Source organism: Hirsutella rhossiliensis (assembly GCF_020360975.1).
Source record: "Hirsutella rhossiliensis strain HR02 chromosome Unknown scaffold00001, whole genome shotgun sequence".
In the NCBI taxonomy this organism is placed as follows: domain Eukaryota; kingdom Fungi; phylum Ascomycota; class Sordariomycetes; order Hypocreales; family Ophiocordycipitaceae; genus Hirsutella; species Hirsutella rhossiliensis.
Window position 1 is genome coordinate 11,937,710 of NW_025408667.1, and position 27,495 is coordinate 11,965,204.

General features: G+C 55.7%; 4 protein-coding genes across 4 annotated transcripts; 3 read left to right on the forward strand and 1 right to left on the reverse strand.

The window, feature by feature from the left end:
• Window positions 1-3,675: 3,675 nt before the first annotated feature.
• Window positions 3,676-5,525, forward strand: HRG_01563 (reverse transcriptase (RNA-dependent DNA polymerase) domain-containing protein; the record flags this gene model as incomplete). The annotated part of the gene is made up of 7 exons (XM_044860034.1): window positions 3,676-3,781; window positions 3,848-3,900; window positions 3,943-4,099; window positions 4,157-4,182; window positions 4,276-4,321; window positions 4,373-4,838; window positions 5,234-5,525. 7 exons carry the CDS (start codon window positions 3,676-3,678, stop codon window positions 5,523-5,525), a joined length of 1,146 nt encoding a protein of 381 aa, XP_044726434.1.
• Window positions 5,526-8,651: 3,126 nt separating this feature from the next.
• On the forward strand, window positions 8,652-9,050 carry HRG_01564 (transposase-like protein; the record flags this gene model as incomplete). Its single annotated transcript, XM_044860035.1, has 1 exon — window positions 8,652-9,050. One exon carries the CDS (start codon window positions 8,652-8,654, stop codon window positions 9,048-9,050), a length of 399 nt encoding a protein of 132 aa, XP_044726435.1.
• A 545-nt stretch (window positions 9,051-9,595) lies between these two features.
• HRG_01565 (PIF1-like helicase domain-containing protein) lies at window positions 9,596-15,278 on the reverse strand (the record flags this gene model as incomplete). The annotated part of the gene is made up of 20 exons (XM_044860036.1): window positions 9,596-9,706; window positions 9,749-10,161; window positions 10,234-10,341; window positions 10,414-10,564; window positions 10,734-10,758; window positions 10,817-10,840; window positions 10,895-11,197; window positions 11,267-11,306; window positions 11,355-11,382; window positions 11,559-12,207; window positions 12,289-12,753; window positions 12,800-12,828; window positions 12,913-12,990; window positions 13,116-13,285; window positions 13,351-13,586; window positions 13,737-13,769; window positions 13,851-14,012; window positions 14,055-14,334; window positions 14,489-15,112; window positions 15,194-15,278. The coding sequence occupies 20 exons, from the start codon at window positions 15,276-15,278 to the stop codon at window positions 9,596-9,598; spliced, it is 4,014 nt and encodes a 1,337-aa protein (XP_044726436.1).
• Window positions 15,279-22,542: 7,264 nt separating this feature from the next.
• HRG_01566 (PIF1-like helicase domain-containing protein) lies at window positions 22,543-25,923 on the forward strand (the record flags this gene model as incomplete). The annotated part of the gene is made up of 12 exons (XM_044860037.1): window positions 22,543-22,811; window positions 22,919-23,003; window positions 23,090-23,227; window positions 23,274-23,315; window positions 23,451-23,559; window positions 23,625-23,857; window positions 24,055-24,146; window positions 24,207-24,267; window positions 24,345-24,750; window positions 25,007-25,170; window positions 25,316-25,752; window positions 25,818-25,923. The coding sequence occupies 12 exons, from the start codon at window positions 22,543-22,545 to the stop codon at window positions 25,921-25,923; spliced, it is 2,142 nt and encodes a 713-aa protein (XP_044726437.1).
• Window positions 25,924-27,495: the final 1,572 nt, after the last annotated feature.

Below are 27,495 nucleotides of genomic sequence, written 5' to 3' on the forward strand. Positions count from 1 at the left end.
CGCGTGGTCAACGTTCAAGGCGTCGGCGTGGATTGAAGCTCTCAATGTGCAAGTGAGATTGAATTGATTGAATTGAAACACGTGACTTCCACTTCAATATTATTGAAGAGGTGGAGGTGGAGGTGGAATTGATCGCCACCCTGCCTGAGATCCCCAAGCAGGGCAATTCCGTGGTTACGTTTATCCACCGTGTATGTTGCCACACAGCCTAAGAAGAAGCTGTTGCGGTGGACAAGGGAGGAGCTCTGGGTGATAGGTTCGTTGAGGAAATCCGCGTCGAAATGCCTGATCGGGAGTGAAGGGAGCTCCACGATCGTCAGGTTCCGTTCAACGAGTTGCCTGTCTTCGAGAGACACGTTGGCCGGGGTATCCTGGGCTGTTGCCGGGGCTAGTGCGGCAGATGAATTGTCAGACATATTGACAGGCTGTGTGCTGAGAAACAGGGCACAGGGTGTCAATGAGGTTATCAATGTGCGATAGGGCACGCCTAAGGGTCGCTGATGACAGCAAAGCTTAGGCACGGTTGGATAACTAGAGTGGGCTCTGATGCAGAGTCTTCGTAGCAATCCGCGCGTTGTAGCAACTATCCTACCGTCAGGAGCTCGCTTTGCAGAGCGTGACGATAGGTTAGCTCTCTTCCGTCTTGCTGTTCTGTGTCACCTTTGCCGGGCGACACTGATCAGTGTGGACAGGCTCTTCACTGCAGTGAGGTTATTCGAACTGGTTCAATTGGTTATATCTTGTGTAACTAGGGAAACGTGTCCCATACAAACTGTGTGCAAAGACCTTCCTCCCTGTGTCTCACCTCTTACTCGCACGTGACTAGCGCGGTCGATTAGTTATACGTGCGCGATCGGTGCCTAGTGCACAGGTGGATCCAACAACACCAACCCTTTCTTGCCGCCGTCGATCACCATCGGCACCTCGTCCACCCCTCCGACGCTCTGAGCGCGGCGCGCCATCGCGTCGAGGGCGAATCGAGGGTGTAGATTCCGATGGAAGTGTCAAAAATGATTTTAGGGTGTGCGTTGGCCCTCAAGCCTCCAAGTTCGCCTGGATCTCCCACAATTCAACCCCGATGACAAGCCAGCGTAAGGCTCACGTAGTGTCACGCGCCTAAAGTGCTTGACCACGGTAGATGGCTGGTTGATTCCAACCACTGGCTGGAGTGACTTTTCCAGGGAAAAGCACGGGGCTGGGAGGCCTCTCGTGGTTATAAAAGTAGGGTTGCATAGCACCTGATGGAGCTCGTCAGAGATCAATGAATTGAATGATTGACCCCCGTTCCTCACTCTCTGTTTAGTTGTGTGTGCGCCTTGCAGTTTGATCTCTCTCCCCTTTAGGGCACAGAGACCGTTGAACGGGACCGGCTTGAATCATGGACTTATCGCAGCTTCCTCCAGAACTGGCCAGAGCAGTGGAGCGCCACATGCACCAATCTCAGGTGGCGGAATCTGCATCACAGACAGCATTCCCATCTTCGGCGCAGGTTCCCCCTGTGGAGGAATCGGATGCAACGGAATCTCCATCAGATAGCGGCGAGGCTGAACCAAGACCTTCGCCGACGACGAACAGAAGAAAAATCATGACACAAAAACGGCTAGATCAGCTCGCAGCGGCTAGAGCTGCGAAGAAAAGAAAAGAGTCGCATGGTAGGCTCCAGCGGGGTGAGAATGTGGGGCAACAGGCTGAACCCACCACCTCCAACGTGGCCTTCAATGGAGCTCAGGGAACGCAAACCGAACTAGGAGAGATCCGGCAACAGCTGGATCAGCAGATCGACTATTCGCGGCGGCAAGGGGAGCAGATACAGCAGCTCCTGAGCGCCCTCTTAGAAAAATCGGGCGAACGTGGCTCACGACGACGGTCCAGGTCGCCAGAGTATAGCCCACCACCGCGGCAAAGGATTCGGGAACGCTCTCCCATTTACGAGCCCAAGAACAAAAACCAGGTACAGATTCAACAGTTCCGGGGCACTTCGGCAGCCGAGCTTTCTACCTTTGTCGGAACCCTTCAGTGGGTGTTTCGGGAGCACCCCGCCACTACCAGGATGAGCAGAGGAGAATCAGGCTAGCGGCGGGCCATCTCAGCCAGACGTTGAGAAGGGATTTCCTAGACAATCTGCGACTCAAATTCGATGGAAGTGAAGAAAACATGACGTGGGGAGATATGGAGGACTGGCTCTGGAGCAATATCAACAATCCCCGAGGTCGCACCCGGAGTGCATACACCAGCCTGACCAAGCTTAAGCAAAAGCCCGGCCAGTCATTCCGGGACTTCTTTCGGCAATATCGTGCGATTGAAAGCGAGTTCCCTCAAACTGTTCCTGACTGGCTACGCATTGAGATGTTTCTCTTCTGCTGTAACAAAGATATCAAGGATCTCTTTCGATCCCAAAACTACCCCAAATCGTGGAACGACTTGGTAGAAAAGGGCCATGAGTATTGTCAAGCGATACTCCGCCCCAGCCGAGGAGGCGTCCCAACCTACATGGGCACCGTTCTTGTGTATATAAATAACTGGGACCTTTGTCCCCTTGACTTGGGCAGTGGTCAAGGCCAATTGACTCTCCATAACCCTCACATACATGGCATCTTTCCAGTTACATGTGACAAGTATGACGACGATTTCCATGACAAGGGTTACCAACCCGACCGTAGCGCCGGTGATCCGAGGTCGACAGAAACGAATGGTGAAGAGGGTGCATCTTCAAGGAAGGAGAAGCCTGGCGCCTGTTTCAAATGCGGGAAGCCCGGTCACATACGACCAAAGTGCACCGAGCCTGATTGCAAACGATGCGGTGACGGCAGACACACTACGGCCCGTCACTCCGACCCGGTTACGGGTGCCAATGGGATACGAAGGATTCAACAAGAACCGGAGGATAAGGATTAGGAACCACACCGGCTCCTGTCTCAGAGCGGTGAGAACTGGATACCCTACCAGTTGCGACAGGATGGCCGGTGGTCCAAAACATGGCTGGCTTTGCTTGATCAAGGCAGCCACTACAACCTGATCTCTCCAAGGCTGCTCACTCAACGTGATTGGCAGCGAGTGGAACCAACGTTTGAGGAACCCGAAACGGCAGACCATAGCCGGATTGACACAAAAGGAACTATCCACGTCTTGCTCAAGGCAAGGGATAGCTGGGGAACCGAGAAAATTCTTCGGGTCTTCTGCTTCGTCTCATCTGTAGCTGACAAGGAAGGACTTTGGCTGGGCAAACCCTGGCTAAAACATATTAGTCTGTTGCTGGAGAGGGCAGATCACCTTACCTGGGCTTTCGCTGCGCCCCCGCAAAGGACATCGTTCGTCCGCGGCGCGAAACAAATCAGGCGTCTCGCGAAATCTCACTTTGGTATACCCCTTATCCACGAGAACAACAACGAAGCGGTGACTCCTTTAGAAGACGCAGCCCCGCCAGAAGTGCCTTTAGCATACCGTGATTGGGCAGACGTCTTCTCGGAGGAAGAGGCTGCTAGGTTACCCCCTCTTTCAGGGCGTTCCCATCCAATCGACCTCGAGGATGGGCAAATGCCCCCTCCAGGACCCATCTATAATCTGTCAGAACATGAGCTCGCGGTATTACGCGAATACATCGCTTCGGCCCAGGCGAAAGGATGGATCCGACGATCAATCAGTCCTGCAGGCTCTCCGATTCTCTTCGTTCCTAAAATGGGAGGGAAACTACGGTTATGTGTCGACTACCGTGGGTTGAATAAGGTGACCAAGAAGAACCGAGCGGCTTTGCCATTGATCTCGGGGATCTTGGACCGACTGGGTAGAGCTAAAGTCTTCACCAAGCTTGACCTAAAAGACGCATATCACCGACTCCGGATTCGCGAAGGGGACGAGTGGAAAACAGCATTTAGGTGCCACTATGGCCATTACGAATACCAGGTAATGCCATTTGGGCTGGTCAACGCTCCCGCCTCGTTCCAGCAATACATCAACGATGCACTGGAAGGCCTGGTTGACATCATCTGTGTTGTCTACTTGGACGACATCCTCATCTTCAGTGAAGACCCGGAACAGCATGAAGGTCATGTCAAGGACGTCCTGCAAAGGTTGCGAAAAGCCGGACTTTACGCCAATCTGAGTAAATGCGAATTCTCGGTGAAGAAAGTCTCCTTCTTGGGGTTCGTGGTCGACGAAGAAGGAATCCACATGGAAGAAGAACGGGTCCATGCTATCACAGAATGGCCAGCACCCCGTTCTGTAAAAGACATACAGGTTTTCTTAGGGTTTACTGGGTTCTACCGCCGCTTTATCAAGAACTACAGCAAGATCGTGTCTCCGCTCACCGATCGTCTCCGCAAGGGTGCATCGAAGCCCTTCAAGCTGGATCCAAAAGCAATGAGGGCTTTCGAAGATCTCAAGACGGCCTTCACACGTGGGCCTGTTCTCAGACACTTCGATCCTTCCAAGGCAATACGAATCGAAACGGATGCGTCTCAGTTCGCTATCGGAGCAATAATCTCTCAACTGCACACCGATCGATGGCACCCCGTAGCGTTCCTTTCGCGGAAGCTTCAGGACGCAGAGACAAGATACGCAATCCCGGACTGCGAACTGCTAGCTATCACAGAAGCTTTCCGCTATTGGCGCCACTACCTTGCCTATACGGAGCAGAAGATCACCGTTTTGACGGACCACCTGAACCATAAGTACTTTATGTCCAAAACTAAGCTGACCAATCGACAGATGAATGCACTGGACCAGTTGTGCAGCTTTGACTTTGAGATCCTTTACCGACCGGGCTTGAAGAATCCTGCGGATGGATTATCAAGACGGCCGGACCACGAGAGGGTGATGAGAACGGCCGGGCTGCGAGATCCGTGCGTTCCGTCATTCCTTGAAAAGTTTGCCCAGCTGTTTCCCTGTGAACCTGCGGAAGGGGACCGTGTGTGTTCAAGACAGGCTGCTGGTATTGGCGATCAGTCCGGTTCGCGACCGGCTGTCCCTGTCGCCCCTGTACATGTTGACCGGCTGTTTCCCTGTGAACCCGCGGAAGGGGACCGTGCGTGTTCAAGACAGGCTGTCGGATTTGGCGAGCAGTCCGGTTCGCGACCGGCTGTCCCCGTCGCCCTCGAAAAGATTGATCGGCTGTTTCCTGGGAGTCTGCGGGTAGGGACCGTGTGCACTCTAGACAGGCTGTCGAATTACGCGATCAGACCAGGTCGCACCTGGCTGTCCCTGTCGCTGATGGAAGAGCTAAGCTCGACCGTCTCAGGCGTGTTGCACGAGTCTTGAGGACGTCGAGGACGACATTTCAGGAGGAGGGCACCGCTGTAACGGCACCAGCGTTACAGGAGTCACTCCAAGAGGCCCTGCTGGCGGCACAGCAAGGGGACGCCTTTGTTGTCCAGCAGAAGCAGCTTGTTAGTGTCCCTGACAGCGCTACCGCCGGTGGGCTCTCGTCAGAAGTCTGGAGCACCAATGACGAGGGGCTGTTGTGTTACCGCGAGAAGATCTTCGTGCCTGTGGGCTTGAGAAACGAGATCAGGGTGGTTTTCCATATCTAAATATGGAAATACCCTTTCCATGAATGGCATGGAATAGGTATGGATATGGATCCATGTATTTCCATACTATTGGCTGAACCACGCCACTAACAAGGGTTCCTACAGGGGGCTACCTACAGGGGCTGTGGGCCTGGAACCCCCGCTACAAATCCGCACATCCACAAAATCAGCCTCACCACCAACCCACAGCATACCATTATCACCTGGCGACAATGGATTCTGAGCCTGTGTTAGTTATGTTTCTTCGATTCTGAATCCATTGCTTCGGATTCATTCGCGTCTATATCTCCCAAGACAAGAGAAAACCTGCTTTTGGATCATGAAAACATGCTCATCTGGCAGTAATGTACCGGTAGTAAAGGGTTAGGGAAGCGGAGTTCAAAGGCAGGAACCGCCTCATATATTATCTTTATTGTCCCCAGAATGATCCCTACAGTACTTCTGTCACCGCCAGCTTTCGAAAACACCCTGAGGGCAAGAAAGTATGTCATCAACGTCGCAGAGAATTTATCTCCTCTTCAACCGTCCATCATCGAAGGATTTGATCAACTCTACGGGCAAGCGTGGGATCTGGGCCGTGTCTTCAAAGGCTACCTTGACCAAGAAATTATCAATAAAGAGAATTCGCCCTATTACGCCGCTTCTTTGGTCCTTCATCCAAGCTATCGCACGACGTACATCCACTCAAATTAGAAGAAGTGGCATAAAACTGCTTTCAAACGGGTCAAAGACCTTTGCTACTCTTACCGAAATACAAACGACGGTACAATTTCGTATCATGTACTGGACGAAGAAGAAGACAATGGCCTTGATGCATTTGATCGTATTTCAAGAAATCTGCAGAATTGTGCTCGACCTACAAGTCAAGACGAGTATGAAGATTACATCTCAGGTGATCCATATGAGATTGCGCCAACAACTGCTTTATCATGGTGGCTTCAAGAGCGACATAGGAACCGACGGCCGAAGTTATCACGAATGGCAATAGACATCCTATCAATGCCAGCGATGAGCGACGAGCCGGAACGGGTGTTTTCAGGGGCTCGTCGTACGATCTCCTGGGAAAGGGCACAATTGGATGCGGACCAAATTGAAAAGGAGAATTGGTTGAAGCATTGGGTGAAGAACAATGTCTTGAAGAGGGAAGGGCGGTGGCGTGACCGTGGCGTGAGAATTCGTGCAAATTCCCGTCTGATTTCCCTCCTCGTCTTGGAACAAAACACGTAAGATTTGCCTACCCTCTCTTTTGGACATTATCATTGAGCTCAATCAATTACTTCGTATTTTTAATTCACCATATGGTGTGAATTTGTCCATCTTGTCGAAGGTGTCTTCAGTGACATTTTGTCGTCGTGCACGGACCAAGTATGGAAAGGTGTATTGCAATACTTGCAATAAATGTGGGGCCGATACCGATTATCGATTGCAGGCCTTTCCATGTATGGAAAACCACCCTGAACGAGATCCTAGTGCTGTTTCACGACGATGAGGTTGCCGGCCATCAAGGCGGAACCAAGACTTGCAAGCGGATTCAGGTGCAGTATTACTGGCCCGGATTACGTCGAGACGTGCGTCGTTATGTCTCTACCTGCCGCGAATGTCAGCTCGCAAAGCCGAGGCATCATAAGCCGTACGGGCTGCTAGCGCCACTGCCGGCGCCAAGCCGTCCGTGGCAAGAGATTTCGATGGACTTCATCACGGACCTCCCGCCGGTCCGATGTGAGAAGAAGATTTACCCAGTATCCTGGTCGTGGTCGACCGCCTGACCCGCTACGCACGATACATTCCGGTGTCGTCGCGCATATCCAGTGATGGCTTGGCAGATGTGTTCCTGAGGGAAATCTTCAAGCATTATGGAATGCCTGATGGCATTGTCAGCGATCGAGGAGCCTATTTACGGGGCACTTCTGGGCCACGTTTTGCCATTGCTTCATTGCAAGCGACGCCTCAGCACGTCTTTTCATCCTCAGACTGATGGTCAAACCGAGCGGGTCAACCAGACGATCGAACAGTACTTACGGACTTTCTGCAACAAAGAGCAGTCAGATTGGATGGACAAGTTGCCATTGGCGGAGTTTACGTATAACACCTCATACCATGACACGGTGAAAGGAGCTCCAGCCGAGGTTTTGATGGGCTATCAGCCACGGTCTAAGGGTCATGTCAAGGGACAACTCGAAACCTTCAGCATTCGCGCCATGGACCGAGTCCGAGGCCTCAGAGAACTTCACGAACGTACGGCCCTCCTTATCACGAGAGCCCAGGAGCGACAAGCGCGACACTATAACAAGACTCGACAGCAAATGTCCTTCGAGGAGGGTGATTGGGTCCTTATTTCCACCAAGAACCTTCCGTTGAGACGTCCGACCAAAAAGCTGACTGACAAGTACGTCGGGCCATACCAGATTGACCAAGTCGTTGGGGGTCATAAACTAGCCTACCGCCTACGCCTGCCTTCAACAGTCAAGATTCACAATGTCTTGCCTGTCAGCAGCTTGGAGCTCTATCGGACTCGAAATCAAGAGCCTATTGAGCCTGAGGATCATCCGTTTATACCCGAGTCTACCTATGACGTTGAAAAGATTCTCGATCATCAAGGGCCGAAAAGTCGTCGGAGGTATCTTGTGAAATGGAAAAGACATGGAGATGAAGAGAACTCTTGGGTGTCCAGAAGCGACTTTGTGGATAAAGCGTTTCTGGCGGACTACGACCAGTCTGTCTTGACAAGAACTTAAGAGTTCGGGACAGACTTGCAAATAGATAAATCATAATCAAATCAAATCAAATTAAATCAAATTAATCCAAATCAAATCAAATCAAATTGCCCCTGCGCTGAATCAAATCAAATCAAATCGCAACACCCAAATTTATTTGGATATCTGATTATTTGGATACGCCCCACAATGGCGACCTGGGCCAATAGTTTTGGGGAGCCAGCCCTGCCTGGCCTAGAGTGGTCGCTAATTACGGGCAGTTGCTTTTCCAGGCCGTGTCACCAAGCTTTCTTTTTGTGTTTTACCTGACACGTTTGATCGTGAAATATATCTTTGGGTGCATCTGCCATATTACGGGGAGATATTTGTAGCCGATGGCCAAAATGGGACAGCTCTGCACTTGACTGCTGCAATGGCGCATATGGGAGGAGTACCGAACCTCGCGGTCGAGCAAGATACGATACCCGAGGAGCCCACAGCTGCAAGGAAGACAACGGACCTAGATGACTTCATGACCTCAATTAGGAAACTTGGCGCCCAACCTGCGCCCTCACCGTCCTCCATGCGTGACGAGTACGCAGAATGGGTGGGCAGTACCGATCCGGGCGATTGTCTTGTGGACAATCCCATCCAGTACTGGCTTCTCCGCAGACGCCAATATCCACGCCTGTCGCGAATGGCAATCGACCTCTTTTCCATTCCGGCGATGTCTTCAGAGCCGGAGAGAATATTTAGCCTTGCCGGACAGATGGCCGCAGCTCAGAGAGGCCGCCTCAAAGCGGACCTTATCAAAGCGGACCTTAAGGTATAGGAGCGGCTCAATGTATTTTGTCGTGGGAAAAAGTGGGGCTATCCAGATATCCAAATGAGATCCAAATCGATTCAAATCAAATCAAATCAAATCAGATCCATGATTTTGCTATCCAAATCAAATCAAATTGGACCCCGGATTTGATTTGATTTATCTATTTGCAAGTCTGGTTCGGGACGAACTCTTCAGGAGGAAGGGGCAACCTGTCACGCGCCTAAAGTGCTTGACCACGGTAGATGGCTGGTTGATTCCAACCACTGGCTGGAGTGACTTTTCCAGGGAAAAGCACGGGGCTGGGAGGCCTCTCGTGGTTATAAAAGTAGGGTTGCATAGCACCTGATGGAGCTCGTCAGAGATCAATGAATTGAATGATTGACCCCCGTTCCTCACTCTCTGTTTAGTTGTGTGTGCGCCTTACACGTAGACCTCACAAGCGGCTCTTCTCCTCGAGATATTTTCCAACGATTTGTCGACTCAATTATTTCTTGGCAGCCTTTTAGAGACCAACCCCATTTTCGCAGGAAACCAGAGGTAACTTCCAGCTTTCAGGTCGATGGGGGCACCCACACAATGATGCCATTCCGATTCGCAGTGAGGTCATCCTCGTCCCCGTAATAAGGCGCTGGTTCTTCTGCAATGCTTGGCTTCTGTTTGCACTGGGGTCCCGAAAAGCATGAAGGATCGACAAGATGGCCAACCAGGTCGTTAGCGAATTCTGCCCAGCTAAAGCGACCCTCCTGTTCGATCAGATTATCGCGAATACTTGGAAAGGGTAGTAGATCGATACATGTCGCGTGCATAACGGTATTCTGTAACCGCGTCGGGCGAAGAGACTTGGGAAGGTCACTCGCAGTTGACATGATGACTGCACGACCAGGGAAAGCTTGTTCAGCAGGAATGACCTGCAGCCCCTCAGTTCCGTCACATTTCGCGAGATAGGAAGTAAGGCCCAGGAGTACAACTTTGTTATCAAAGAGGCCGCGCAGTACGTTGACGTGAATCAGATGTAACAGATGATCCTGCGTAGGGGAAGGCTTAAACTGGCAAGCTGCCACTAGGATGTCGAGCCAGGCCTTGTTGTCCCGCTCCCCTGCTTTCGTTGGGACAGGCTCTTTGCTTCTGTTAGTTAGGGCAAACTTTGCTGTAGAGTCATGCGGCTCGTGGGATCGAGCAGATATCGTACCGCCATCGGTATCGGCGGCGTGTTGATAGGTGTAGCGCCATCGGTCTACTTGATATGGGCGCGGGTCGTCTGTTTTGGCTTGGGTTTCTTGTTCTCTTATCCGCGATCCTGCGACGATTAGAATCGACGATTTCAATACCAGCCAATACATTGCTGGGGACTCAGAGCTCGCGCACTTACTCCGTGCTCGTTGGTTAAGACGGTTTTGCAGTTTCTTGCGCTGCTTCCGCTCCTCAGCGCCCTCGGCGGATTGCATCAGCCTGAAGTCCGGGTACGAACAAACTAATTTATCAGATGTCGGATGCTGAAGCTTAAAGCCGAGATTGTTGACCTGAGTAGACCTGAGTATTTAGATGGGAAAGCGCAGGGTGCAATGATGCAAGAACTTGACTTCAAAAGGATAAAACTGTCATCCAAATCATAATGGAGCATTAGGCGTCTGATAAAATACTGCGCCACGCCTTGCACTTTAGTCTTTAGGGCTGTGGTGCAAGGCGTACAATCAGCCGAAGGCTGCGAGTCTGGCTACCAGTCAAGCAGTCAGTCACTGAACAATCAGTACAGTATCTACAATCATACATACATCTGTGCCTTGGAAAATGTCGATCTTGTCGCCGGTAGCATCAAGTGGAGTTACGTAGACCCGTCGCCTATCTTATACGGATTCTGGGTAAGAACCTGTCGTTTGCGAAGTTGTTGATCCTTCATTTTCATCTTAATTCCTTCCGGCGGCGACGCATAAGTCAGGTGATTGCGGTCAAACGGGGCATCCAGCATCAGACCCTGCAGCGTTTTCACACGCGAGACGGCCACGTAGCTCAAACCGGTCTGAAAGTCACGGCACGACAGATCCGTCACGATCATGTCTTCGGTGATGCTCTGCGACTTGTGAACTGTAATGGCGTAGCACACGATCAGGGGAAACTGCGTACGAGTGCAGAGTGTGGCTCCGACGAGGAAGTCCCTGTCTACTGGCAGAATCGGGACAATCTTCCTGCCATCTGTGGTGGTCAGGAATACCGGCCCCGTGTACCGGTACTTGTCAAACTCCATCATGATCACGCAGGGAGGGTCTCGCATGGGGTCAGCTCCAGGCGCCCACGCGATATCGTATACTGTACCACGTGCACCGTTGCAGAGGCCAACCGGCTGCCAAAGGTTGGACGTCAGCATCAGACGGGCGCCAATGCATACGGGAATCTGCTTCGCAAGGTTGCCTGCCTTGTCGTCAGGAGCAGCAGCAGCACCGGGCCAACGTTCTTAGCCATGACCTGGATGACAGGCCGGCCTAGGCGGTCGAGGTGGTAGTGGTTATATTCGTTCACCCTGTCTTTCGTGGCGTATACTCGTAGGGAATTGACGAACTTGGCAACCTCCTGATCGTCCAGCTTCGCCTGAACACGGCTGGAGAGGAGCTTCCAGGACTCCATAGAGAGTTGGAGCAGCCGCAATTCCTCAAGAGCTGAGCGAAACGCTGCCTGATCGTCGCCGCGCTGACGCTGGGCAACCTTCAAGAAAACCGTCTTGTCGAAGCGCCGATATGCGTTCCTGCCCTTGATCTCTACCCCCTGCACCTCCTTGTCGTAATAAAGAGGCTTCTGCAGTACAGGGGGAAGCTGAAAGAAGTCGCCAACCAGGAGGATATTAAGACCACCAAAGAACTCCTCATTTCTATTCGGGAACGCCTCACGGAGACGGTCATCAATCCATGACAGCTGTCGCAGACCCAGCATGCTCTTCTCATCGACGATCAGGTACTTGACATCCTTTAGCTTCTTCTGGAGCTGAGCTTTGTCGATCGCTGACAGGGGCTTGAAGTCCTTGTTGATGGGGAGGTGCAGCAGGGAGTGCAAGGTAGTGCCCGATATCTGATTTCCGCACTCTTCCGCCCGAGGCGGCTTGGAGGTGCGCCGAAAGCAGATTGATGAGGTATGATTTGCCCGTGCCACCGCCGCCGTCCACATGGAGTAACAACTGGGAACAGGCCTGGGTCAGAAAGTGGCCCATCACCGTATCGTACACTAGGCGCTGCTCCGGATTCAGGGAATCGCGAGCCTCCAGCGGCTGATGATCCACATCAAGGTGAAGGGGATTTTCGGCTTTGCGTTGCTTCCAGAAGTCGCCCTGGAGAATGCCGTCATCGGTATACCGTCCAACGTGGGAGTCCAGTCATAATTCACGTCGACATCTCGCCGGCCCAGCACGTCGATATCCTCCTCCTCCAGCGGATGGTCTGGCAGCATACGGGCGAGTTCATGCCAATCTTCCTCCACGACAGGCTCTTCGTGCTCCTCCCGCTGAAACTCATCGTCCTCTGCCTGCAGCTCATTTGCTCCCACCTCGCCGTAATGGTCGTCCTCATGGAAATGGTGTCGCTGCCGGCAGCACTGGTACGCCGCCGCAAAGGACTCAAACGGCTGCCCGTCCACAGCAAGCAGCTCCTCCGGAGAGCGATGCGGATGGGCCATCATCAACTTGACACGGCAGAAGTCATGAAACTGGGGTGATGCCTCCGCTGACCTGTACCGAGGGAAGTAGGACAGGACCCTCTTCTTCGCGTTCGCACCGAGTCTCCCACGTCTTGAGATTGTAGGACTGCAGGTACTCGAGATAGGTTATACTCTCATGTTGGTCATTTCTCTGCAGATATTTCCGGTAGCTGCCGACAGCCTCACTGACATCCTCGTCGACGCGGAACGACCGCACATGCTGCTCCAACGGACGGCAGTCGACGTACACAACCATCCGAGTGCCTTCCTGCAGAGGGATGTTGAGCAGTGGGAAATTTCCTGCGCTGAATAATCTCTCTCGGCAATCAACTTATTCATAAGGCGAGAGGAGAAGGACAACAGGGGCTGGTGGTGTGCTGTATGCGGCAAAACCTGATCTGCGAGCTTGCAGTAAGGCTCCGTCTTCTTCTCCGATTTGCTGCAATACTTGGCAGCATACGTAATGACTGCCTGTAAGCTGGTGCAGGGCGATATGTCGATATTGGCCAGCCAGCCCAGAATGATGGCAGGATTGAAGTGGTTCATGAGGCTGTCGTTGCGGGCTGCCTCGAAGATGTAATATGACTTACCTTCTTTCCTGATGACTGCGGCTAGCTCCGCAAGGCACGGGGAAGTTGAAACGACACTCCTCTCCGGATCGGCGACATTGGCCGCCTCGATATCGGCTGCAGCCCTTGCATATCGTTCGCCAGGTCCCCACTTCTCTTTCGGACCCGCAAGCAGTACGCGGTATTGCATCTGTGGCGCTGGCAGCGGTTGACGATTTGCGAGAGCCGCAGGAATGTCATCTCTACGCCCAGCGGATCCACACTCAGGGGATTCCCTTCACCCTGGGGCATTGTCCTGTTCGGCTCCGGGTTAATGGCAGTGATGTGGAATCCCACGTGCGTGCAAAAAGGTCGCGAGCGGTTTCATCCTCATGTCGGCTACCGGGCCATTCTCCATCCAGTACAGATCGTGGTTGTGTGGACTCCACGCCCTTGCCATTCATACCGGCCCCAGTAATCCGTCACGTTAAACTTCGTTCTCAACACGATATCCCGAAAGAGACAGTATCGGCGGTGAAAGTGGAAAGCAGCAATGTGAGGGTTCTGCCGCAACAAGTACCGCGACAATGCCATCCTTTCCGGCTCGGACGCGCCCAGCCATTCTTCATATCGGGGCATGTGTTGGTAGAGGCTCCGCCAGTGTAAATCAGCCGGGCTAAATGTGATGAATGCGCCAGGACAACCCAAGCTGTAGGCATACGCCTCGAGGTCCTGCCTCTTTCTATTCCAAAAGGGTCGCGTACCGCGAATCGACACCGCATGCCTTGTGATCGAGTTGATCAGCGCCTGCGCCCGTGGATCCTCAGCGTGTTCGAGCGCCTGAATAAGCTGCTCTCGCGTGAGCGGCTCACGGGTGCCATCGTGTTGCTTCACGAAGAATTTGGACCTCGCACGTGCTTGGGACCGCATCAGGGTGTTGAATGCGACAAAGCGGAAGGTTGGATGGCGCGCAAAACGGCCGTCGTGCCACCGCATCGCGTGCTCGATGTAATCCTTGTACTCAATGGACCGCAAGCGAGGCTCCACAAAGTCGGCTCTGCCGTCTGGAAACAGGCAGGGAATGCCAAGGAGAGCAGGGCATGAGAGTGATTGAACTCATTGATCGGCGTGTGCCGTATGTTGGGAAGCTGGAGCTCGTGCCTCGCCTGCCCTGGAGAGCCTGTGGCAAGGGGTTGCCCGCATCCGCTTCGGATTCACCCGCGAGAATAGACCGCAGAGCATCCAGCTCCGTGTCCTTGGCCAACAGGTCAGGCACCGCAGCCGCATCCTCTAGGTCAGGCTCTGCCTCCTGATCTTCCTCCGGTCCCACATCGGCAGCCTCCACCTGACTTTGGGGGATGGCGTCCACCACATTGCCGTCCTCGGGCAGTTGGCTCAGTCGCTCGTCGTCGATCGCGATGGATCGATAGCCAGGATGATGATGGCGCAGGTAGTCTAGCCATATCATAACCGCCTGGCGACGCACGCGGAACTGGCGGGTGAATTGCCGGCTGAGATTAGCGTGTGACGACGTGTTGGCAGGACGCAGCAACACCGTGTTCAACTCCCGCGGCAGGAGAGGGAGCTGGTTGTACACCAAGCCAACCTCGCGGAGAAAGTGAACGACGTGCCCTCGATACTTGTACTGCTGCCCCCGCACAAGCATAATGTTCACGTGGACATGGACACGAGCAATCAATGCCTCTTCGGTAGGTGTGAGCTCGGGCAATCGGGTCGGTACGGGGCCAAAGTCGAGCTGGTTTTCCGCAGAGAAGAAGTAAGGCTCGTCGGGGCCACGTTTCTCATCCTTTCGATAGCAACGCGAACAAATGCCGTCATAATCTATTTCCATCTGAAACCAACACTCGCGGCATCGGCTGCAGTATTCCATCTGGTCATTGTTGAGCTTGGTCCAGAACTCACGGAGGGTGGCCCTATCGCAGTCCGTCAAGGCCCAAGCATCCAGGTCGCCAGTCCACGCCGGATCTTGTGCACGGAAGACCGCCATTTCTTCCGGTGGAATTATCACTGGACTTCGAATACGCCGTGGCGGCCGCGACAGTCGATATTGCCGTCGAGGTTGTCTCTGGATTCGCCTTCCCGGTTGTCTCGGCCGCCCTCCTGTGCCAGGGCAGGACCACGGCGGCCGCGTCTTGGCCGCGCAGACGGCTGCTGCAAGCGACTACGAACAGGGCTTTCATACACTGAATCGTTATCGCTGTTCTCGTCTTCGTTCTCGGCATCGGAGTTACAATCAGCCCCTAATTGTTCACGGTAGCGACGCGGTCGAGCGGGGGAAAGCAGCAGGTTGAAATAGTCCTCGGCGTCCATATCGGGTTCGGAAAACTGGTCTCTATTGCCCCTTCCTTGGCTACCTGATCCCCATTCGGCTGCGGCCGATCTCGACTCGCATCTACTTTCCTGTTAGCCCGAACACACTGCTGCAACGAAAACACAAGGGACATCTTATCCAGGACACCCGAACCTTCCGAGACGCCGAGTTGAGATATGGAAGGAGTCAGGACACAGTCTCCCTGCACGACGTCGTGATCGATGGTCGCGCTGGATAGCGGCCAGCTTAACCTAGCCCCTGCGGTAGAGAGATCATCTTGCGATACCTTCCCGCCTTTGTGAAATCTAGCAGCCAGGTAAGAATAATTCATTCTGGTTGCGTTGCCTCGGGCAGTCGATGGATCAAAATGGGAGGCGACTGGATCGGTCGCTGGCTGCTCAGCAGGTGACGGGGCCAGCGCCCGGAAGAACCGCGAGCTTTGTTGGGTTGGTGGAATTGGCGTTCCCAGCTCTATGTGCGGCTGGCTAATTGACTTTTTGAATAACGTCATAGCTGCATGAAGTCGTCGTAGCTTCTCCGGCGAACTAGGCTGGGTTCCCGATCTCTCGCTGGGAGGCGACAGGTCAGCATCTGCCTCGACTCTTTCACGCTAGCTCTCCCAGGCGAGGAAGGACGGGCGGCGAGGTCCTCAACGTCAGAATCGCCCTCGGGATCTTGAACACTTCACTTCGTTAGTATTGAATGTCATACGGAGCGGGAAGACAGAGCTGACATGAGAACTGCACCGACTCCGACAGTCCAGGCAGTTCTTGGTGTTCCCGCCAGTTTTCCGTTTGCTCACGAAGTCACCTGCCGGTTTCTTCTCGCCACAGCGGGCACAGACGATCGAAGCCAAGTCAACTTGGAGCCCTTGAGTAGACCTAGAACTCATTATTCAGCCGAAGGCTTGAAGCAAGATATCAAGACGAGTTGGGTCAGTGAAGTTTCCATGTCACGCGACATTCCAAGTCACGCGACATTCCAAGTAAACAAACCGGGACCCACTTTTAGGAGCCGTCATCCAGTTGCTGATCGTTTTGCGACCGTACATACAAATTTGGGACCAATCAGAGCCCAAGAAACTTATGACCCCTGTCTGCACCAAATCCTCATATACGAGAGGAAGGCTCGCCAGCCGCGGCTCGCGCAAAGAAGCCTTTCGGAACGAAATTTGGCGACAAGAGAACCGGAGAAGAGTTGGCTACAGAAGAGAGAGAGAGTTGGCGACAGTAGATAGGAGACAGGAAGAAGAGTGAGGTCGAGATACGAGACACGGCGAGAGACGTAGAGCATTATCGTGAGTGAAACCGAGACAGAGCGTCGGGAAGGCAGGCTAGGCCGCTGGAGGAAAATTTGGTTTAAAAAGGCGCAAACTCAAAGGGCGTGGAGAGACGGCAGGGTTGAAGAGAGATGTGAGTGGGTAATGCATGTCTGGGCGAGTGGAAGGCTCGGAAAATTTACATGTGCTACCGGTATAAGTCGTAGGTATAAACAGAATAAGGAGTATATTGGGGAAGTTTTGACTTGATCGTCTTCATGAAAAGGAGAACAAGAAGAGAAGAGAATGTGCTATTCGAGCCTTTGGCAGTTGATTTTGAGGATGATGAGACATGTTGTCATGTTGTATTGTTTCGTTTGATGCTTTAAAGTTCAGAGAATATTCTTGGGCGGACGTCGGGCGCGCAGTGGTCGGGAAGATATCGACGCGGGAGGTCTGATAGAGCCAGAGGCGGATGTGTCTTGGTGATTGACCTGTTCGGTGTCCGTCTCTGACTCTGCGGGTCTTCCGGGGACAGAAAGGAGGAGGTATCGGATTTGGGAGTCTTGACCGTCACAGTCGGTGATTATGGTGGAAGTTTCGGGAGAAAGTCGCGGTCTCTTGGTTGGGGTTTGGTAGGGATCGGGCAATGACCGACTTGATGCCAGCATAAGGGGATCGACTGGGCCAGAAGCATGCGGCGTGGGGAGGCGGGGGTTTGGGGCGGCCTTGGTTTCTTCGTAGAGGTAAACCTGGCCAACGCAACGCTATAGTCCGAGGGATTGCCGACCGCGCTCTTGGGTGTCGTCGGCAGTAGTTGTGTTGCAGAAGCCTGGTCGGACATGGCCTTGTCGTGGAAAGTCCACGTGTCGGGGACGACGATGAAGATATAGTCTTGGTCGAAAGCCGGGGCATGTTTCATGATCTGGTGATCCAGTAAGCCGGCGATTTTGCCCGTACAGGTGAAGAGAGCGTTCGACTGGAACTGGCTGTCGCGCCTCTCGGTCATCTTCTTGCATAGGGAGGTCCAAGGATTAGCGTGAATGGGGAAGATGACGAAAACTTGGAAGGGGTGAAAGCCCTTGAAGGGGGTTTTGCCGGGAATCCCAGGACAAATAAAGGTGGAGAGCTGGACAAAGCCGCAGCAGCTCAGCTGGGTGTCGTCAAGGGCCGCAGCCGAGTTTCCATGCAGGAGGTCGCGGCCGGAGCCGATGACAGGTCCCGTGAAGGAGACAATGGGTTGTATCGTTGGGAAAGTATCCACCGAGCTGAGGGTGCGAGTGACAATTCTATGGATATCGTCAGGGAGGGCAGTGGCGACAGAGAGATTTGGAGCATAGACTCACGGTTGGTAGCTGTGATCGCGGACTATAAGCGCGGGGACGGTGTATTCTGTGATGTTATCATCGTCCGACTCCAAGCCATCACGTCGCTCGATTTCCCACGTCAGGGCAAAGGGATGAACACGGCCGACCATGAAGAACCATTGCTCGGTCCATTCCGAGGAGATTATCTGTTGGTTGTATATGGAAATATTAAGGCTGAAGAAGATGCAGGTCGATGGATTGCCAGTATCTGACCGGATTGCTGCATACTCCGGGAGTCGACAGCCATGAGGGCGTGGGAAGGAAGACCCTCGCTAGGGTTTCTGCGTTGAGCCCTTTGACACGATGCTCATTCTGGTAGGCGAACCTAGCCGGGCAGCCGGGCTGGACAAAGGCCATCATGGACATGTCGGCGCCAGCATTTTTCTGGCTGTCAAGAGGTTGCCGCGGGAGGACGAGGTATCGACGTTGAGCTGGGAGGCCGACATCGTGAGAACATGGCAGATGTAGTCACCGTGGAAGTGTAAATGAGGGGTTACGCAGAGTGGAGGTGGGCATCCTATAAAGCAGGTTTTCTTGCTGCTCGAAAGAGGGCTCGCGGCTAGGGTCGGGAGACTTAAGAGTCAGAGAATGCTACCTAGGTGATAGATCAGAAGCGGGGTATGCGGGAATGAGCTGGCGAGGTTCTTGAACAGTCTCGACCATCTGGTTCTATGGTCGTGAGTGAAGTAGGAAGCCGGGGGTTGGAAGTTGAGTAGGGGTGATGGCTATGTCGCGAGAAGTTGGAGGTCGGCGAACAGTAAGGTTAGTGTGGGTAAGTCTGCGGAGAAAGAAAGTCCAGCAGTACCCTTCGGTGTCATCGTTGCATGGAGTAGATAGCAAAGGCGACAATAACGAATGAGAGTGAAGGAAAGAAAGAGGTTATGGTAGTATTGCAGGGGTCCCTTTGACGGTCGTCGGTAGTTGGATGGGCATTGCGTGCGGCTGAGCGAGGCGGGTGCCGACCGTGTCGAGTCCACTATTGGGACACGGTGAAGTCGGATATAGGGGACGACCTGAGGAGGAGGATGCGAGTTGGTCACGAGAACTCTCCAAGAGGGTTTGCAAGTCGAGACTCCGGTGGCTAGCGACTACAAGAGGACACAGGCAGGGGGATCCTGGCTGTCGCTTTAGCATGAAGGCCGTTGATGCGACGTTGGTGGTGGCGAGGGAGCAAACCTAGCCGGGTAGTCCGGTTGCACGAGGGACACCGTGGACATGTTATCGCCGGCAGCCTTTTGGCTGTTGCTCGACGAGGTGGAGTGGCAGATATTGATGGAGCAACTGATGCGCAAGGTGGGTGGGACGGCGTTGGAAGGGCCGGAGGCGGCCACCCCATGTGCCGGAGGTCGGCAGTAGCCAGGATTCGCTGGAGTGCGCAAAGAGAGCACGGCGATGGAAGGGCCGCCTTTGGCAAAGCTGGGGTAGCAGGTCGCACGTGGAGACCAGCCGAGGCCGGGACGGTGGACGCACATAGGGGGTAAATGGGGATTACAAAGGGGTAGTAGTATTGCATCGCTTCGGTACCATAGGCAAGCATTATAAGGGAAGAAACGCCACGGCCATGAGAGTAGTGATCGTTAGGAAGCTTCCCACTCGGAAAGAAATAGTGTACGCCAAGAAGCGAGATTATCCAAGTGGAAGTGCTCCGGAGCCAAAACTTTCTAGCCTGTTGCCAATCCACGCTAGTCGACGTCGAGGAGGCAGTAGCATGGCGGACAGTCCTGCAGGAAGCTAGGCGAGGCGGCCGCTCACCGTGGAGCCTGTTCGTTGTCAGTCGAGGATGGAGAAGAGGGTAGGAACGGGGAGTGCCTGTTTCGGGGTGCGGAGATGATACAGGGCAACTCCGAGAAGGGCACGGAGCACGGGAGACAAGGTTGGGGCGGTTCGGGAGATACAGATCAGTGGCGAATGAAGCATTAACGTTCCGGCTGATTCAGCCTAAGCAGTCTGCGGTCGAAGAAACCGCATGGAGAAAGCATGCAGAGGCGATCGCAAAGTCACTGCCGAGAAGACCGCCGCGAGGCGGTTTGCGGTCAAGCAGAGCACGGAAGTCCCGTAATTTGGTCAGCAGCGGAAATTCCGCGCAACGTCAGTCACCGAGTCCGCTTCCGAGGTTCGTGTTGCCTACAGAACGTGGAGACCAGGGGGCAGTGGGCTCTAACAGTCCGCCCCTTCATCGGCCGTTTTGCCCCAGGAGAGGGTCCTGAAGGTGACGGGCAGGGAGATAAGGCGGCGACCGGCGGTGTCCCGGGTGTTCGTTCGAAAAGGGACCGACGCTCCGACCTATCCAGCCCAAGGATACGACTTTCCAAGACCTAAGACGAACGGCGCAATTTGCAGCATCGATTGCATGGGGTTTGCCCAAGCTCCGTCGGGGACCGGTTCGGCGGCCAAGGGCACAGGTGGGTGTGGACGATGGCGCAGCAGAGGCAGCGGACGGCTCGCTGCGCGGACAGAGGCAGTCCCGGAGGCGGGAGAAGAGAGCCCGTCTTCCTAGCCGGGATGGGCGCCCGATAAAACAGGTCCGAAGTGGAATCGGAAGGCATAGGAGACGGAGCTGCAGGCCGAAGACCTGGCGAGTGTGCTGCGCTTTTTGGAGGAAGACTTTGCCTTGAAGGAGAGATTGTCTAACGATCAGACGTGGTGCACGCCAATACCGCTCGAGAGGAAGGTGTCGACGGTGCGAGACTTCTATCAGGCGTTCCACGATGCGAGCACGTTGCCGATACGGACCTGCATGGTGTGCTACCGCAAGTGTACGAGAGGAGAGTTGAGGGAGATTACATGGGATCATTGGCTGTCAAGTTGCGTATCAAAGGGCGGCCGCTCACCATTTTCATGCCGGAGTTGCTTTCCTGAGGGCGAGTCCGTGTCGGTGTGCGCCGAGTGTGGCCGATGCCTGGCGCGCAGGAGCCTGTCGCCGGCGATCCACCTTCACAGTCGCCTTGGCTGCGAGCACATGTTCCCCGATGAGCTCAAGGGACTGACGCCGGTCGAAGAGAAGCTCATCTCGCTGAACTCATGTTACGGGTTTGTCACGAGATATAGCATTCCGGGCGGGCAGAGGCAGAGCGTGAAGTATCCGAGGCATGTCAGGGCCACATCACGGTGTTTCCGAACAATGTGCAGGAGCTGGCCACCAAAGTGCTCCCGCACCCCTTTGCAAGCACTGGACGAGATCCACATCTCGTGGCAGGGCGCGGAGAAGCCGGCACCGAGCGACCTGTCGAGTCTCTTGTCGGTGAGGCGGCGGGTGGTCGAGAGGGCCCTTGTCTGGCTGAAGCGGAACAACCCCCACTACGCCGAGATCGAGATCGACGCGGCGGAGATGGAGAGCTGGGGAGACTCGATACACGGGGTACCGTCGTCGGTGTGCGATCGTATGGAGCGGAACGAGCCGTCTGGGTGGGAGAAAGCGCGGACGGCGCACGTTGTGCCGCCCACGGAACGCGCCGTGGACGAGGAGGGCCGGTGGAGATCGAGGAGCTCTTCGCCCTGCTCAACCAAGGACAAGAAGCCGGCGGCCAGGGTGAAGGTCACGGGCCCAACGGAGAAGGCGCGGTTCGCGATGGAAGTGACGCCTGCCCCGACCAGAACGTTCCAGCGATCAACGAGGTGACGTCTTCTGGCATGTTCGCGCTCGACGGACCGCCAGACGTCGCGGACGTGGAGAAGCTGCAGTTTGCCTGTGACGCTGTTGGTGAAGGTGCCGACGACGGCCGTGCGGGCCCGAGAGCGTGGGTCGGGTCCCTAGCCGGGGGGGTTCGGGGGCGTGGCGACGGTGGTTGTGAGCCATACATCCGGGTTTCGCGGGGGGGTGAGTTTACCGATTCCTTTGAGGCGTCCTTCTTTGCCAGGACGTTCCCGACCCTGTTCCCATTTGGCGTTGGGGACCAAGGCTGGTTGAAGAGACCATGGTCGACGCGGGAAGGTCACGGCCAACTTGCGAGGCAGGGCTGTCGAGGCAGAGGCGGCCGCGGAGACCCGTATCGTCTCGAAGCTTGAACCTTCAGGCGTGGGCCGAGATCGTGCTCCGGCGCCATGGTGGTCGATTTGCACTGCACCACATCTTCGCATTTCTCGTCTTCAACATGGGGTGCGGTCGAGGAACCGCCGGGTCAGCATGTTGAGTGTGGGAGGAAGAACTTCCGCAAGGTAGAGCGCATCGTGCGTTCGATGACCACAGAAAGGCTAGCGGCGGCGAGGGTCGAGTTGGAGAGCTCGGGTAAGACGACCGATGGTGACGTGAAGGAGCTTCTCAGGAGCCTCTCGCTTTACGGCCACCGGCAGCCCATGTCGAGAGGTCCGTCTCAATATGCGGCGGAAAATCCAGTCGCTCATCGTCGGATATGGCGTGCCGGCCATCTGGTTCACCATCAACCCGAACGACATTACGAACCCGGTGAAGCTGCGACTGGCGGCATACCGCACACGCGATCCCGACGCGGCCGAGGAGTTCTTAGAAGGCCTTGGGGATGCGTATAAGCGGGCACGGCTGGCGATATCGGATCCCATGAGCTCGGCCGTGTTCTTCCACCGCGAGATGAAGCTGTTCTTCGATCATTACGTGAAGGTCGGTGAAGAGTCGGTATTCGGGCGCATCGGCAAGTACTATGGCGCCGTGGAGACGAACGAACGAGGGCGCTTCATGTTCACGGCTTGCTCTGGCTGCACGGGAACGCGCATCTCAGCTCGATGCTTGCCGACATCCACGGGGAGGATCAGGCGGCGTATCGCGAGCGAATCGTCCGATACATCGATAGCGTCTTCTCAGAGGTAAGAATGCCTACCTAAGATGTGCCACCGGGAGCCTGAAGTACTCTTCTGATGGCCAAGTGGGGCCGGGTTGACGTGCAAGGCAGGATCTGGACCAGGAAAGTTTTTGCGCCGTGCAAGCGGAGCGATCTGTGACGGGCGGTATTGGTTCCCTGCTGGACAACGCCGCGCAGTTCTCGGCCGCGTTTATCGAGGAGGCCAACTTCTGTGCCGGCGCGACGCAGGTGCACACGCATAGCCCGACCTGTGTGAAGTATTCCTTGGGCAAAGGAGGGCGGAAAGGGACCTCTGCCGGTTCAAGGCGCCATGGAGGTTAGTCGACAAGACCGCCCTCACGGCAGACGGGGTGCTGCAGATCCGGAGGACACACAGCATGGTCAATTGATGGAACGAGGCTATTGCTGTCGGGCCCGGCACAACCATGATATTTCCTTCATTGCGACGCAGCGCAAGACAATGGCCCTCATCTATTATGTCACGAACTACGCGACCAAGGTGGAGGACCCGGTGTGGAAGCGTGTGGCGGCCGCGGCCGAGCTCCTGGCCGCCTCAACAGGTGATGGCACGGCCAACGGAGGGCGGGACGGTGGCGGAGACGCTGCCACCGATGACCCTGTCAAGGGAACAGGACGCGACAGTTCCTGATGAGAGTGGCGAACCGCGTGTTCACGGAGCGTCCGCTATCACAGGTCGAGGTCGTCGCTCACCTTCTCGGATATCCGGCCGAGTTCACCGACAGCAGCGCGTGGGCGTACCTGAACTGTTCTCTGCTGTACTGGGAAGTCTTTCGGCGATGGCGGCATCTCCGAGAAGCCAGTGGCGCTGCGGCTATGGATGACACCTTGGATGAGTCGGTCGTCGTCGAAGAAGAAGGCCTGAGAATCTCCCACGTCGAGGCGTACCAGCACCGGGAGAGCTGCTGAAAGGCCTATGCCTGTATGACTACATATCGATCGTCAGACTGAAACGCATCGGCAACGACGAGAGCTGGGCGGCTTGGGGGGAGATGTCTTTCGAGGATGGATGGGCGCCGGGACGACGCTGGGTTCAGGTGCTCAGGCGGCCGGGCAAGCACGCTACCGTCTGCCTCGACGGCTACCTGAGCAAGGACTTCACCTACGATGACGAGTCGTGCTACCGGAGGTGTGTATGGCAACTGCTCTGTCAGCGGGCATTATCGGAGAGGCTAACCCACCCCTGAAGGGCAGCCGTGCAGCATCTTGCGCTGTTCGTGCCGTGGAGTCCTTCCTGGGCGAAGGAACAGGTGAGATCAACAGCATCTGGGCGCGGGCTCGAGACGCTATGGCCCCGAGAATATCATGTCTCGTCGACAACGTGCAGCTGCTTCGACGATCCGCCGAAGACGCAAAACGCGACGCCAAGCAATGGGCAGCCTCGTCCGGCGATGGCGACCCGACGGTCGCACACGTCGAGGAGGGTGGAGCAGGCGAGGCGGGCGCGGAGTCTGCAGCGACATATCAGCCCAACAGCATCGGAGACGCAACGCGGCTCATCGACGTCGTCCGAGGTGCAGTGGGAGCGAATCAGGTGACGGCCAAGTCGCCGGAGCTCATGGCAATGATACAGCAGCTCTGTCGGTTTCAGCAATCGGCGCTGCGCTCGACGGCCGAGCTCGAGGCCACGGCGCTGATCGAACGAGGAGAGGCGGTTAAGCATGCCGGGGCGGGTATTTTCCGGGGCCGCACTACCGCCGCAGGATCAGGTCAAGGCTATCAAGTCGCAGCAGGTAAGTGCCTCGAAGGAGAGGAGAGGATGATCCAAGGGATACAAAGCACGCTCGCCGCCTGGGAAAGCCATCGCCGCGCAGCGTTGCGAAGGGTGATGACCGGTTTCGGGAGGACGAGGTCGAAATGACGATGGCCGACTCCGACGAGACCGCTATCGACGCAGGGGCGGGAATGGACGTTCAGTTTGGCCCATCAACCTCCTTCCTCGCGGCGGGCAAGGTGTTGGCAACACGGCTGACGCTGAACAAGAGGCAGTCCATCGCTTTTCTGATAATATGCCGCCAGCTCGATTTGATGCAGCAGACCGACGGGGCGATGCCTGCCAGCTGCGCCAGTTCGTCGGTGGCGAGGGCGGTACCGGCAAGTCGCGAATCATCGAGGCACTCGTCGAGCTGTTCAGTAAAAGAGCCTTTCGAATCGTCTGCTGATCACGGCGACGTCGGGGACTGCGGCGGCGCGGATCAACGGCATCACGATCCACTCCGCCTGCGGGTTCACTAAAGACCAAGGGGCGGGGGGCGCGAACATGGTCAAAGACCTTGACGGGTGCGGCTGCCGAAACAGGCGGAGCGGTTCATCCACGGCCAGTCTCGAATGGATTGGCAGGAGAAGGATATGCTCGTCATCGACGAGGTGAGCATGCTCGGGGCGCGGACGCTGCACGCCGTGAACGAGCGGCTTCGCCGGCTTCGCGGATCGCGGCAAGATTTCGGGGGGATCCCCATCGTCCTCTTCTGCGGAGATTTTCAGCAGTTCCGGCCGGTCCAAGAGAGGTCGATCGTCCTGCCTAGCGCGGCCATCTCGTGGGACGTAGACAACTCGTTCAAGGCCGAGCAGCGTCACCAGCACGACAAAGCGCACGCACTGTGGAAGAGGTTCACGACGGTCGTCATGCTGGACGAGCAGATGCGCGCCGCCGGCGACCCGGAGCTGCAGAGGCTGCTGAAGCGGATCCGTCTAGGCGTGCAGGATCGGACGGATCTAAACCTCCTCAACTCAAGGTGCTACCGGGAGGAAGGCGGATCCCTTGGGAGACGGGCATCACCGTGGTGACGCCGCTCAATAGGAATCGGTGGAACCTGAACATGGAGGCGAGCCTGGCGTTCCGGGTCCAGCAGCGGTCGACGATGCGCATTTTCATCTCCGAGCACAAGTGGAAGGGCGAAGGGTGATGACCGGTTTCGGGGAGGACGAGGTCGAAATGACGATGGCCGACTCCGACGAGACCGCTATCGACGCAGGGGCGGGAATGGACGTTCAGTTTGGCCCATCAACCTCCTTCCTCGCGGCGGGCAAGGTGTTGGCAACACGGCTGACGCTGAACAAGAGGCAGTCCATCGCTTTTCTGATAATATGCCGCCAGCTCGATTTGATGCAGCAGACCGACGGGGCGATGCCTGCCAGCTGCGCCAGTTCGTCGGTGGCGAGGGCGGTACCGGCAAGTCGCGAATCATCGAGGCACTCGTCGAGCTGTTCAGTAAAAGAGCCTTTCGAATCGTCTGCTGATCACGGCGACGTCGGGGACTGCGGCGGCGCGGATCAACGGCATCACGATCCACTCCGCCTGCGGGTTCACTAAAGACCAAGGGCGGGGCGCGAACATGGTCAAAGACCTTGACGGGGTGCGGCTGCCGAAACAGGCGGAGCGGTTCATCCACGGCCAGTCTCGAATGGATTGGCAGGAGAAGGATATGCTCGTCATCGACGAGGTGAGCATGCTCGGGGCGCGGACGCTGCACGCCGTGAACGAGCGGCTTCGCCGGCTTCGCGGATCGCGGCAAGATTTCGGGGGGATCCCCATCGTCCTCTTCTGCGGAGATTTTCAGCAGTTCCGGCCGGTCCAAGAGAGGTCGATCGTCCTGCCTAGCGCGGCCATCTCGTGGGACGTAGACAACTCGTTCAAGGCCGAGCAGCGTCACCAGCACGACAAAGCGCACGCACTGTGGAAGAGGTTCACGACGGTCGTCATGCTGGACGAGCAGATGCGCGCCGCCGGCGACCCGGAGCTGCAGAGGCTGCTGAAGCGGATCCGTCTAGGCGTGCAGGATCGGACGGATCTAAACCTCCTCAACTCAAGGTGCTACCGGGAGGAAGGCGGATCCCTTGGGAGACGGGCATCACCGTGGTGACGCCGCTCAATAGGAATCGGTGGAACCTGAACATGGAGGCGAGCCTGGCGTTCCGGGTCCAGCAGCGGTCGACGATGCGCATTTTCATCTCCGAGCACAAGTGGAAGGGCGAAGGGTGATGACCGGTTTCGGGGAGGACGAGGTCGAAATGACGATGGCCGACTCCGACGAGACCGCTATCGACGCAGGGGCGGGAATGGACGTTCAGTTTGGCCCATCAACCTCCTTCCTCGCGGCGGGCAAGGTGTTGGCAACACGGCTGACGCTGAACAAGAGGCAGTCCATCGCTTTTCTGATAATATGCCGCCAGCTCGATTTGATGCAGCAGACCGACGGGGCGATGCCTGCCAGCTGCGCCAGTTCGTCGGTGGCGAGGGCGGTACCGGCAAGTCGCGAATCATCGAGGCACTCGTCGAGCTGTTCAGTAAAAGAGCCTTTCGATCGTCTGCTGATCACGGCGACGTCGGGGACTGCGGCGGCGCGGATCAACGGCATCACGATCCACTCCGCCTGCGGGTTCACTAAAGACCAAGGGCGGGGCGCGAACATGGTCAAAGACCTTGACGGGTGCGGCTGCCGAAACAGGCGGAGCGGTTCATCCACGGCCAGTCTCGA